Raw genomic sequence first — 14473 nt, forward strand, 5'->3', positions numbered from 1 at the left:
AAACAGTGAACTAATATATTTAACATTTTAGATACAAAGTGACACAATAACAACCGACTCAAAAACCAAATCTACACTCGACCCACAATTGCAACATCACAACAACCATAAGTGCGGGACACAACATACAACACCAACTAATTCTAATATTGCAAACCCCCCACCTGTTAAATACAATGTCTATCTACTACAATCAACTATACTCATAATTTAAATTTTAATCTACTTACTACTGCTACTTAAATCTATGAATTGTGCTATCTAAACCTAAATATTTGCTACTTAAACACTACGATCTACTTATAACTAATGAATTTAAATAACATAGAAAAGAACATCACAATAAACAATCACCACCACATTTGAATTTTAAACATAAAACTTCCTATGTTTTATTTCGGAAGGCAAAACCCTTAGTTTGACCCCAAACATTTGGTCCTTCGAACCGGATAAGTGGTTTTTTTAAATAATTAAAAAACCAAAAATCAAAAAAAAAATTTTTCTGTTTTGTGCCCAAAAATAATTCATTTTCATTTCAAAAGACCCAGTGACCGAAACACAAAAAAATTCGCAACAACAAAAGTGCAGTGACCCAACAATTAAAAGCAAATGAAATAGAGAAAAGTGCGAAAAAAGGGTTGGTTACACACAACCGTACATACATACACGTATGGACGGACGGCCAACACAAAAATATCAAAACACATAAAAGATCAGTTTTGGCAATTTATTAAAAACAAAATAATACACAAATCACAAATTAAAAAATATATAGCGGCTCTCAGTGTTCTTCGTTTGGTTGTGGCATTTATTTTATTGAAAATTTGATAAAATATTCCAACCAAATGAAGATCAAAACGAAATAACAAAAGAAAATAATAACCAAATTGCAAAGTGACAATTAAAGTACATAAAGACTCAAATAAAACAAAACCTAATTAAATTAACAGGGTGACCCGTGTAAAAATAAAAATAATTAATTAAATTTTAATGTGCAAAAAATTGACCCCAAAATCATTAGAAGTTGTGGTAAATCAAAAAAGAAGTGTGCAAAAGACCCAAAAAACGTAAAGTGACCCGCACAGTGGAACAGAAGTGGAAAAAAGTGGAATTTCAAAAAAAATTATAAAAATCAAAAAATTTTTTAAATTGTTTAAAGAAGTTTCTTTGTGTTAAATTGAAAAAAAAAGAGCTAAAAAATTGAAAAATTTAACAATTTATCGTCCAACCCAAAATTTATGTTAATTTTTTTCTACATATTTTGAAAAATTTTTTTTCTCTAAAAATCATAAATTTTTCAGTATTTTAACTTAAAAAACAAATTAGAGTGTTAAAACAGAATTATGGGTTGCTCGATAAATTTGTAAATTTTATCCCAAACTAATTCTTTCTTTTTCTATCAAACATAAAATATTGTGCATTTTCAAAAAACCCCAACAAAATCAAATTCGTGCGTTCCGTGTAAAAACACAAAAACAAAAAATCTACGCTCTGGGATAAAAACGGAAAAACCCGCTACAACGGTTAAATTCCCAAAACTTCATCAAATCAAAAACACTAAAACAACAAAATCCAAGACTCTAACGACACAAAGCTACAAAAATTGCAAAAGGCGCCAACACACAATTCTGGACCCAAGCCAAGCGCCCACCTACACACACACACATACACACACATCAAAAAAGAAGCTTCAAAGTGAGTACCATTTTGTTTTTCTATTAAAGTGCGCTTGGGTATTACGTCATACATAACCTTTTTTTCAAAAAAGGAAAAGTTCATACATTTACCCAGCGTACTTTAATATTGTTTTTGATCGTTTTCTGATTATGAATCGCTAATTCGGTTGTCTGATAAATTTTGACCCAATTAATTTTGACCCAAATTAATTTGATCCAAGTGAATTTGACCCAATATAGCAGACCCTACTTTCAAGGCAGTGTGTAGGATTTTCGGGACAGACATCCACGAGATTTTTTGTTGAAATTTTTTATAAAGAAAAGGAAAAGTGTCTAAGAAAAATCGAAGTGCTTTTAGAAAAGAAGAAGTTTTTTTTATCAAGAATTGTTTTTGTGTGAGAAATAACGAAAATAATATTGCGTGCTGGCCTCATTTGTCTTCGAAATTTTAAAACTTCATTCTATTGCACAAATTTAAGTGGAAACGGTCGGAAAGGACTGTGGTTGTTTGTGCAATCCTTTGTTGTTTTTTATACAGAAAGCAAATTGACCCAACGAGTCAAAGCAGTATTATTGTAAAGAATCATCTAGTTCTGTATGCCAAATTTTGAAAAGTGAAAGTTTAATTTTTTTTGGAGAAAAATAAATTTTTTTTTTTGCAACTTTAATTCGAGCGGAATTAAATTGCTGGTGTATTGCGATTTGAAAGGAAAATTTTTCTTACAATTTTTTGCGGCTATTGTATAATCGATATCATCAGAAATATTAACCTGTTTTTTTTTCTAGTGACCCAGATAAAACATTTATTACGAATTTTGTAAAAAGTTTCAGGTTTGACCCTTAGATATTTGACCCATCATCAAGACACACATTTTTTTTCTCGCATTAGGTTTTTTTGAAATAGATTTGATTTCTACAAATAACCAGTTTTTTTTTAGGACATTTTGTTGTAAAATTTTCCTTGGTTTTATAGTTTTTTGACCCTATTTAAAACATATACAAGCCAATTACAAAATGGATAAGAATTTACGCGAAAGATTTGTAAACTGTGTGGATGATTTAGTGGATTTTGAGACCGTTTACTCCGCGGCTAAGTCGGATGATAATATACATTCGTTAGAAATCACGCGGGTAGAACTCAATTCTTTATGGGATCAAATCAAGAAGGCATACTTAGATTGTAGGGATCGCATTCCGGAAAAGGATGAGACACCTATAGATAAAACTAAGCTTCGAAATAGCTACAAACAGGCACTAGAAACTTATAAACGGTGTTTAAGCTCTCTTAACGGAGAAATTTTGGCCCTTAACGAGCAACAAGATCAAGAAAAACAGGAGAGAATATCGATGACCCAACAGCGAGACACTAATGATTTTTCACCAGCTCTAAGGTTGCCGCCCTGTGACACAGATGTTTTTAAAGGGGGATATCGCGAATGGCCTACCTTTAGGGACTTATTTTCAGCAATTTACATTAACAATTCAAAATTAAGTAAAGTCGAGAAGTTGTTTCACTTAACCCAGAAAACAGCAGGAGAAGCCCGCGAAATAATTTCCAATGTTCCACTGACCCATGAGGGTTTCGACATAGCGTGGAGAAATCTCGTTCATAGGTACGAAAATAAACGCATGCAGGTAAATGAGCAATTGCGAGCTCTTTTTAATTTACCTTCGGTTTCCGTTGATAACGCGTCAACAATCCAGAAATTACAGCGCACTATAGGTAGTTGTACCCAAACTTTACAGACCCTTGAAGTAGAAACGGGGGGATGGGACCCAATCTTAGTTTATCTTGTGTCAACCAAACTACCAAGAATATTTTTAGAAGAATTCGAAAGCAGCCTAGCAGATTGTTCGTCTCTTCCATCGTGGAATCAACTAGATGTATTTTTGACCCATAAATTCAAGACCCTAGAATCAGTCGGCAATATCAAGCCACAATATTCGAGATATAATCAACCCAGATCGGAGTACGATAAGCGGGAAAAGCGAGTTAATAGTTTTCAAACAAATGTAAATCCCAATTTCAAGAACACGGGCTCAAGACCCAGCAACAACACACAATCACACTATAATGCTCAGAATAACAAACCGGTTTGTCAACTTTGTAAATCCAATCATTCTTTGCGAGAATGTCCTCAATTTCTAGAAAGGTCGATCAACGATCGAATAAACATTGTTAAGACCAGTCATCTTTGCTATAACTGCCTTTCTTCGGATCATGGAGTCAGGGAGTGTAAAAGTCGTTTTAGTTGTAGGGAATGTAGTCAACGACACCACAGTTTGATACATAAAGGCAACCAGACCCAGTACCCTACAACAGGCACACTCCAACGAGACGGAGCACGACCTAGCACCAGTGCTGCCGCTCTCAACACTTTAGTTCAACCCGGTAGACAGGAAGCACGACCTAGCACCAGTGCTACTGATCCTACCACCCTAGCTCAACCGGTTAGCGAATACGCACGCCCTAGTACCAGTGCTGCCGCTTCAACCACCCTAGTACAACCATCGGTATCGCCAAATATACAGTCCACACCTTGTTTAGAAGCACCTTGTTCAACGACTTTGACACTTCAGGAAATCAGACCCACTCCGCAACCCAAAGAGACACTTTTGTTCACAGCAATAGTTCAAATCAAATCTAGAGGACATAGATATGATGCCAGGGCAATCATCGATCCTGGGTCACAATCAACTTTCATATCAGAAAAAATTAGAAACAAATTGCAACTTCCAACAGTTAAGAATTTAATTCACGTCACAGGTTTAAGCGACGCAGTTTCTGAAACATCGACAAAAGCTTGCGTCTTCAATCTTTGCTCACGAGTAAATCCTAGTTTTGAGCTGGAGGTTTGGGCACCAGTCTTAAAGACCCTACCTTCTCATTTACCAACACACGATTTAAGGCAAAATCAATTTGGAGATTTTGCACACCTTAGTCTCGCGGACCCTCGATTCTTTGAAAGTCGACCCGTGGACATGTTAATCGGATTAGATATTGGACCCCTTATATACACAAAAGGCGGTACTATGAAATCCTGTGGATCACTTTTAGCGCAGGACACCGTTTTTGGGTGGATCATAGGAGGACCCATTACGGAAGACCCTAAATCCGACAGACAAATCACACTTTATAGTGCATCATCATTAGAAAAGATAATCACTCGCTTTTGGGAGGTGGAAGAGACCCCAAAAAAGGTTTTGAGGTCAGCAGAAGATATTTATTGCGAAAATAATTACAAAAATACAACACGACGTAATGAGGCGGGGAGATATATCGTAACTTTACCTTTTAAAAGCTGTTCAGAGATCGGTTCATCTAGGAACATCGCATTGGCACAGTTTCATAGAATGGAGAAAAAGTTGTCTAAGACCCCAGATATTAAAGCACATTATGATGCAGCCATATTAGAGTATTTGGAATTAGGACACATGAGGAAGGTAGACCCAAACAGCGTATACAAGACCCCTCACTACTACTTACCTCACCATGCAGTTATCAAACCAGATAGGGTTACCACAAAACTTAGAGTGGTTTTTAACGCATCTAGCCCAACATCAAACAAGAAAAGTCTTAATGATATCTTACATACAGGACCCATACTTCAGCAAGACCTTGTCGTACAAGTGTTGAACTGGAGATTTTTTAAATACGTCTTCAATGCAGACGTGACAAAGATGTATCGTCAGATCTTAGTAGACCCCAATCAAACAGCATTTCAAAGGATCCTCTTTCGCAAATCAGAAAACCACCCAATTGAGGATTACGAACTCTTAACTGTTACCTTCGGCATAAATTGCGCCCCATTTTTAGCGATTAGGACCCTTCTCCAGTTAGCAGAAGACGTGAAAGATTCTCATCCGTTAGGATCAAGAATTATTAAAGAAAATTTATATGTCGATGATGTATTAGCGGGCGGACACTCCATAGAAGAAGCTACAGCAGCTAGGAAAGAATTAGCCTCCGCATTAGAATCAGCTGGTTTCAGGCTAAGAAAATGGGCGTCAAATGACACACGTTTGTTAAAGGATTTAAATGAAGACATGCTTCTTCCAATAGATTGGTTAAATATTTCCGAAGCTTCTTCGACAAAGACCCTAGGAATTCGTTGGAATATATCAGGTGATAATTTCACTTTTACGGCCCCTACAGTTGAAGAAAGGCAAATGAGCACCAAGCGAGAAGTATTATCAACGATAGCAAAGTTTTTCGACCCATGTGGATGGTTAGCGCCAGTAATTGTTGTAGCCAAGTTAATCATGCAGCAGGTTTGGCTAGATAAGGTAGAATGGGATGACTCGTTGAAGCCAGTGACTCAAATGAACTGGAATAACTTTGTGAGAGGCAGCCATTCTATAGACACTGTATCGATACCAAGATGGGTTCGGTTTACACCTGCTAGTATTGTGGAGATACATGGATTCTGCGACGCGTCAGAAAGCGCATATGCAGCCACAATTTATATACGCGTTGAACACATCGATAAAACTGTAGACACTTTTCTTCTAGCAGCCAAGACCCGAGTAGCCCCAGTTAAGAAAATCTCTCTGCCAAGGTTAGAATTATGCGGTGCAGTTATGTTGTCAAGGTTAGCAAATGCCATTGTGCCTAAGCTTCGATTATCAAAGTTTACGACCCATTTCTGGACCGACTCTACAATCGTTCTAGCCTGGCTACAAAAGCCACCATGCTCATGGAGCGCTTTCGTTGGTAACAGGGTTTCAGAGATATTAGAGAACGTCGGTGGTGAGAATTGGAAACATGTTGACTCAGAATATAATCCTGCAGATGTAGCAAGTCGTGGCTGTTCTCCTGACGACTTAATATCTCATAATTTATGGTGGACGGGACCCCAGTGGCTCAAATTGCCGCATGATCAGTGGCCGCAAGACCGAGTTAATACAGACACTAATCTTGAAGCAAAACAAGTTAAAGTATTCGCAACAGGCACTTTTGATGACCCTTTGACTCGATTTTCGTCTTTAGCTAGAGCATATCGTGTTTTGTCTTACGCAGTTAGGTTCTGGCGTAACACAGGTTCAACTAGATCCTCACTTAAAATTTCATCGCAAGAAATAACCAGCCCAGAGCTCATAGACACAAAGATGCGTCTTATAGTGGCAACTCAGAAACATTACTTCGTTGAGGAATACAGTTCTTTGACCCAAAAGAAAAGGCTTTCACCTAGAAGTAATCTTTTACCATTCAACCCCTTCATAGATAGAAAAGGAGTAATTAGATCCAATGGTCGTTTAGTTCAATCGCCAGCTTTGACGTACAGCGAACGTCATCCAATCTTAATCCCATATGATTCGCGATTTGCACTCCTTCTAGTGGAATTTGTTCATAAAGTCTCAATGCACGGAGGCAATCAACTTATGACCCGGCTCATCCGTACGGAGTTTTGGATATTCAGATTGAAACAGTTGATCAAGAAAGTTATACACAATTGCAGAGTTTGTACCCTATATCGATTAAAGACTCAGACCCAAATTATGTCATCTCTTCCACCCGAGCGTACTACTTTATCCAGACCCTTTACGAATACAGGGGTAGATTTTGCAGGACCCTTCGGAATCAAAAGCTTAACAGCACGAGCGTGTTTAATAACCAAGGGTTATATCTGCATATTTGTTTGTTTTGCGACAAAAGCCATCCACTTAGAAGCAACAAGTGATTTATCGACTCAATCATTTCTGGCGGCATTAGCTCGTTTCATAGGAAGGAGAGGGTGCCCAGAAAAGATATATTCCGACAATGGAAAGAATTTTATAGGCGCAGCAGAAATGCTCAAGAAAGATCAGAAAGAGTTTATGAAAAGTTTACAGAGCAGCGCCATTCAGCAACATGCTCATCAGAATTTAGAGTGGAAATTTATTCCTCCAGGAGCTCCCCATATGGGGGGATTGTGGGAGGCAGGAGTTAAATCATTCAAGATACACCTTAAGAAGTCTATGCCCAAAATGAACTTCACGTTCGAAGAACTGTCAACCATATTGGCACGTATCGAGGCCTGCCTCAATTCACGACCCCTTAGTCCAGCTTCTGAAGACCCTAACGATTTAGCACCCTTGACCCCAGCTCACTTCCTTATAGGCTCTTCCCTTTTGACCCCGGCAGAACCCGACATCTCAGAGGAGGACATAACGCTTGCAAATCGGTGGAAGAGATTAAAGATTATATCCCAAAACTTTTGTCAGAGGTGGAAGTCAGAGTACTTAAATGAGCTTCACCGTAGATACAAATGGAAGTATCAGCAAGATAACATACAGGTCAATGATCTAGTTGTCATCAGGGATGAGAGATATCCCACCGAGTGGAAGTTAGGACGAGTTTTTAAAACATACCCCGGTGTTGATCAGAACACTCGAGTTGTAGATATTCGAACTTCCAATGGCATAGTCAGTCGACCCATAACTAAGATTGTCAAATTATTCTCAGACACCCCTAGCAATTCATAATCACATCAAAACACGGTACTCACGAGATTTTGGTTACAGATAATGGCCGGATATTTACCTCGCCCAGAGTCCCCACGACCCGCCAGACCCACACGCCCTCGCTTCGACCCACGGGAACCCAGGTATCGCCCCGCATCTTGGCAGTATGCCTGTGGCCTCTGCCAGGAGGACCACGCCATACGGTCATGCCCGCGGTTCCGGCAAATGACACCGTATCAGAGATACGAGACAGTTGAGAGACGGAGTTACTGTCGGAACTGTCTGGCGCGCAGCCATCTGGCCCCAGACTGCCCCGTGGTCACTGCCTGCCGAACATGCGACTACCGCCATCACACAATGCTGCATGGAGCCCCACAGCTTAGGAAGACATACGGCAGCTACAGCCCGCCCCCAATGGAGATTGCCAACCCACGGCAACTTGCAATCGAACCAGCCAACCAGATGCCCATCGTCCAAGGCCCTCCCCCGGTCGAGATACCTTACAGCCGGGCCACTGTTTTTGTACCCACGGCGATGGTGGAATTGGCACCCGAGGAGCAGGACGATTGGGCTGGGGTACGGGTACTTTTGTGCCAGGCATCGACCATCACCCGAATCGCGGCAGCCACAGTAACTCGCCTGGGGATACCAACGAGAGAGCGCAGAGGGCACCGTCTGGCAACAATAAGACTTCGGTCAAGGCATGCGTCGAGGAGGACCATGTATACCATCCGGGCAGTGGTGACCCGGGATTTGCCGCGACGACCCTATTCAGATCCCATCATTCCCGACCCCACAAGCAGCCTAAGATCCCTTTCTTTGGCAGATGCTGACCCTAGGGGCAACGAACCAATCGATGTAGAGGTAGGGGCCGATGCCTACGCCCACCTCCGGAGGAGTGGTGTTGTACAACCCGGATTGGGAGCCGTCTTCGCCCAGGAGACAGATTGGGGATACGTGTTCGTCGGCCCAGTCACCTCACAGGCAAGAAACCAAAATTAAAAAGGTAAGATGTCACTTCGTCACTTGGAGGGGGAGAATGTTCAAAGTACGTTTGAACATGAAGTCATGTGCACCCATGTGCAGACATGCGTTCACGTATGCACATGACCCACTGTGCATAACGGTACATTGAAGTAAGTTCTTAATCGCTGATTCCGCCTTGACTTCATATTTGTTTACCTGGAATTGTTGCTTGTAGCTTGGAAAGTTGACCGTTTTCGCGGGGTCCAAGTGACAAGCAACAACCAGAAAAAGATCAGTCTCGTTTTAAATCTCAAACCCGCGCATCGTATTCTCTCCCCCTCAAAGTGAAAACCCAAGTGAAGTGAAAAGTAAAAAGTGAACATACATACAAACATATATAACTAGAGTGAACATTGCAACAATAAACTTTGAAACAGTGAACTAATATATTTAACATTTTAGATACAAAGTGACACAATAACAACCGACTCAAAAACCAAATCTACACTCGACCCACAATTGCAACATCACAACAACCATAAGTGCGGGACACAACATACAACACCAACTAATTCTAATATTGCAAACCCCCCACCTGTTAAATACAATGTCTATCTACTACAATCAACTATACTCATAATTTAAATTTTAATCTACTTACTACTGCTACTTAAATCTATGAATTGTGCTATCTAAAGCTAAATATTTGCTACTTAAACACTACGATCTACTTATAACTAATGAATTTAAATAACATAGAAAAGAACATCACAATAAACAATCACCACCACATTTGAATTTTAAACATAAAACTTCCTATGTTTTATTTCGGAAGGCAAAACCCTTAGTTTGACCCCAAACAAGTGCCTTTATGTGGATCACATATGATCTTTATTGGTCAACGAATTTAAGTTTGGATGTAAGGTGATGTCTGATTTAGTGGTGTTTTCGGGGGAGAGGTGGTCCCCCAGATACTTGGCCCTGAAAAAATATCAGCATCGTGCTCTTGTCTGAAATACCATTTATTTAAACCCCATATTGCCATTGGCTGAAGAGGAGTTTACAGGATGAGGCGTCCCCCAAACACATGGCCCCAAAATAGGTTATCAAATTCGTTTTCTAATCTCTAATACCTTTCATTTGAGCCACATATTGGCATGGTCGAAAAAATGTTTTCCTTTGGGGGTGTTTTGCTGAAGGGGTGATACCCTTACTACATGGTCCAACATTTGGATATCAAATTCGTATTCTACTTCCAAATACCTTTATTTGAGCCCCATATTGCGATGGTCACTAAAAAATTGCTGATTATGGGGTATTTTGGGAAGGGGGTAGACCACCAGAAAATTGGTCCCGAAAGTGGGTATCAATTCTTGCTCTTACCCCCAATACCTTTCATTTAAGCCCCACATTGTCATGGTCGGTAAAAATGCCCGATTTAGGGTTGTTTAGGGGAGTGGGATGCTCCCCCCAAACACTATATCAGCAACGTGCTGTATTCTCATATATCTATATATCAATTATTTGAACCCCATATTGCCATTGGCCTCAAAATTGGATATCAAATTCGTTTTCTAATCTCATTTAAACTTTTTATTGCAAAAGTTAGCAAATATGTCCGGTTTGGAGTATTGGCCCTAAAAACTATGAATATTTAGTTCCACTCTCTTTAAGACCCAAATTGTCTTGGTGAGCAAATACGTCCTATTTGGGGATGCTTATGGTTGTGTGACGTCTGCTAGACAGATGGATATCAGATTCGTGCTTTACTTCCAAAGACCTTTCATTTGAGCCCCATATTGCTATGGTCGTAAATTTGTCCCCTTTGGGGGATGTGTTTGGTGAAAGGCGGACCCCAAACACTTGGTCCCATATTTGGATATCAGATTCGTATTCTGCATTCAAATACTTTTTATTTAAGCCCCATATTCCCTTAGTTAGTAAATAAGTCCTGTTTGGGGGGAGTTTTGGTAAAAGAGTGGATCCCCGGAAACGTGGTCCCACATTTGGATATCAGATTCCTATTCTACTCGCAAATGTACGATTTAGGGGTGTTTTGGGGGTTAGGGTGGTCCCCCTAGCACATGGTCGATAACTGGATATCAGATACGTTTCCTTATCCTAAATACCTTTCATTTGAGTCCCATATTGTTGTGATTGGTCTAAATGTATGTTTGGTAGGTTTTAGGGTTTGGCAGCCCCCCTAGGTACCCCATCCGAAATTTGGATACCAAATTTTTATATTTATGGTACTTTATGAGAGCACACAAAATTTCGCTTGAATCGTACCACCCATCTCCGAGATCTGTCGTTTCCGAAAAATGGGGTAAGGGGGTGGGTCCGTCCCCACTTTAGATGTCAAAAAATGTAATACCCTATTTTCACCACGGGATCATTATGCACCATCTGTGAAAATTTCAAGAAAATCGGTTCAGCCGTTTCTGAGTCTATAAGGAACACACAAACAAGCACAAATTGATTTTTATATATAAGAAATATAATTCCAAAAGCCCTCTCATTGCAACAGTTGCTTCTTATTCCAATGTATGTCGTCAGCACAAGTGGGAAAATAAATATCACTGCAAAATATTTTCGATATTATCAGCAGAATTCGAACCCAGGTGACTAACCTTCCCATATCTAAATACAGGTTATAAGTAAATAACCCGATTTCACTTTGTGAACCTCTCCCTGGTGTGCACAAGTCGAAATTCGAAAAGTATGGTCCAAATCGCTTTATAAGCAAGTAATCCTATTCTCCTATATGATTTCATCTCTTATCCGATTTTGCTGTTATGATATGGCATATAACATCCATGTCATCCATGGTCCGAATCGGTTGATTACCTTATATAGCTCCTCTTGTAAACCGATCTTCCGAATCGTATATACCCTACACCATAGATCGCATTTGTCGAGTTCTTTTCCCGATAAATATTTTTAGACAAACAAGGGATAAAAGAAAAGAGTTGATTTAATATTGCAGCTTTATCAAGTTATGGTCCGATTCGGACCATAATTATACCCTCCACCATAAGATGGGGGGTATACTAATTTCGTCATTCTGTTTGTAACTACTCGAAATATTCGTCTGAGACCCCATAAAGTATATATATTCTTGATCGTCGCGACATTCTATGTCGATCTAGCCATGTCCGTCCGTCTGTCCGTCCGTCCGTCCGTCCGTCCGTCCGTCCGTCCGTCCGTCCGTCCGTCCGTCCGTCTGTCTGTCGAAAGCACGCTAACTTCCGAAGGAGTAAAGCTAGCCGCTTGAAATTTTGCACAAATACTTCTTATTAGTGTAGGTCGGTTGGTATTGTAAATGGGCCATATCGGTCCATGTTTTGATATAGCTGCCATATAAACCGATCTTGGGTCTTGACTTCTTGAGCCTCTAGAGTGCGCAATTCTTATCCGATTGAAATGAAATTTTGCATGACGTGTTTTGCTATGATATCCAACAACTGAGCCAAATATGGTTCAAATCGGTCCATAACCTGATGTAGCTGCCATATAAACCGATCTTGGGTCTTGACTTCTTGAGCCTCTAGCGTGCGCAATTCTTATCCGATCAGAAAGAAATTTTGCACGACGTGTTTTGTTATGATATCCAACAACTGTGCCAAATATGATTCAAATCGGTCCATAACCTGATATAGCTGCCATATAAACCGATCTTGGGTCTTGACTTCTTGAGCCTCTAGAGTGCGCAATTCTTATCCGATTGGGATGAAATTTTGCACGACGTGTTTTTCTATTATATCCAACAACTGTGCCAAGTATGGTTTAAATCGGTCTATAACCTGATATAGCTGCCATATAAACCGATCTTGGGTCTTGACTTCTTGAGCCTCTAGAATGCGCAATTCTTATCCGATTGAAATGAATTTTTGCACGAAGTATTTCGTTATGATATCCAACAACTGTGCCAAGTATGGTTGAAATCGGTCCATAACCTGATATAGCTGTCATATAAACAGATCTGGGGATTTGACTTCTTTAGCTTCTAGAGGGCGCAATTCCTATCCGATTTGGCTGAAATTTTGCATGACGTATTTTATTTTTACTTTCAACAACTGTGTCAAATAAGGTTCAAATCGGTTCATAACCTGATATAGCTGCCATATAAACCGATCTGGGATCTTGACTTCTTGACCCCTAGAGGTCGCAATTATTATCCGATATGCCTGAAATTTTGTACGACGGTTCCTCTCATGACCATCAACAAACGTGTTTATTATGTTCTGAATCGGTCTATAGCCCGATACAGATCCCATATAAATCGTTCTCTCTATTGTACTTCGTGAGCCCCAATGGGCGCAATTCTTATACGAATTGGCTGAAATTTTACACAGGTCTCCAACATATAATTTAATTGTGGTCCGAACCGGACCATATCTTGATATCGTTTTAATAGCATAGCAACTCTTTTCTTATATCCTTTTTTGCCTAAGAAGAGATGCCGGGAAAAGAAGTCGACAAATGCGATCCATGGTGGAGGGTATATAAGATTCGGCCCGGCCGAACTTAGCACGCTTTTACTTGTTGAATTTAATGTTGGAGTCCATAGTAAAAGTCATTGTGTAAAATTGCAGCCAATTCGAGTAAGAATTGCGTATCAGGTTATAGACCGATTCGGAAAATATTTGACACTTATGTTGAAAGTCATGGGAGAAGCCGTTGTATGAAATATCAGCCAAATCGGGTAATAATTACGTCCTCTGGAGGCTCAAGAAGTCAAGATCCCAGATCGGTTTAAATGACATTTGCATCAGGTTATGGACCGATTTTAACCATATATGACAAAGATATTAGAAGTCTTAACTAAACACCTCACGCAAAATTTCAGCCAAATCGGATAAGAATTGTGCCCTCTAGTACCTCAAGACGTCAAGATTCAAGATCGGTTTATATGGCAGTTACATAAGGTTATGGACCGATTTAAAGCATATTTACCACAGTTGTTGGAAGTCGTAACTTAACAAGACAAATCGAATAGGAATTGCGCCCTCTAGACGCTCAAGAAGTCAAGACCCCAGATAGGTTTATTTGACAACTATATCAGGTTATGGACCGATTTCAACCATACTCAGCACATTTGTTTGAAGTCATAATAAAACACCTCATGCAAAAAAAAAAAAAAAAACATTCAGTCAAATCGGATAAGAATTGCGGCCTAGCGGCTCAAAAAGTCAAGATCCAAGATCGGTTTGTATGGCAGCTATATCAAAACACGGACCGATATAAACCTCATGGGGTCTTAGACGAATATTTCGAGGAGTTACAAGCAGAATGATGGAATCAGTATACCCCCTTCCTATGGTGGAGGGTATACAAATATTTAGTTCTAATGTTTTTAACTGGTTTGTTTTTTAAATACGAAATTC

General features: G+C 39.7%; 1 protein-coding gene across 1 annotated transcript; it reads left to right on the forward strand.

Moving 5' to 3' along the window:
• The first annotated feature begins 515 nt into the window (after positions 1-515).
• LOC131994163 (uncharacterized) lies at positions 516-9580 on the forward strand. Its single transcript, XM_059360582.1, has 3 exons — positions 516-1029; positions 1302-1695; positions 8181-9580. Exon 3 carries the CDS (start codon positions 8184-8186, stop codon positions 9120-9122), a length of 939 nt encoding a protein of 312 aa, XP_059216565.1. The 5' UTR covers positions 516-1029; positions 1302-1695; positions 8181-8183; the 3' UTR covers positions 9123-9580.
• The last annotated feature ends 4893 nt before the right edge of the window (positions 9581-14473 follow it).

Source organism: Stomoxys calcitrans, chromosome 1 (assembly GCF_963082655.1).
Source record: "Stomoxys calcitrans chromosome 1, idStoCalc2.1, whole genome shotgun sequence".
Taxonomy (NCBI): Eukaryota; Metazoa; Arthropoda; class Insecta; order Diptera; family Muscidae; genus Stomoxys; species Stomoxys calcitrans.

Coding starts and splice junctions, on each gene's coding strand:
- LOC131994163 (XM_059360582.1), top strand. CDS start 8,184: ATGGCCGGATATTTACCTCGCCCAGAGTCCCCACGACCCGCCAGACCC.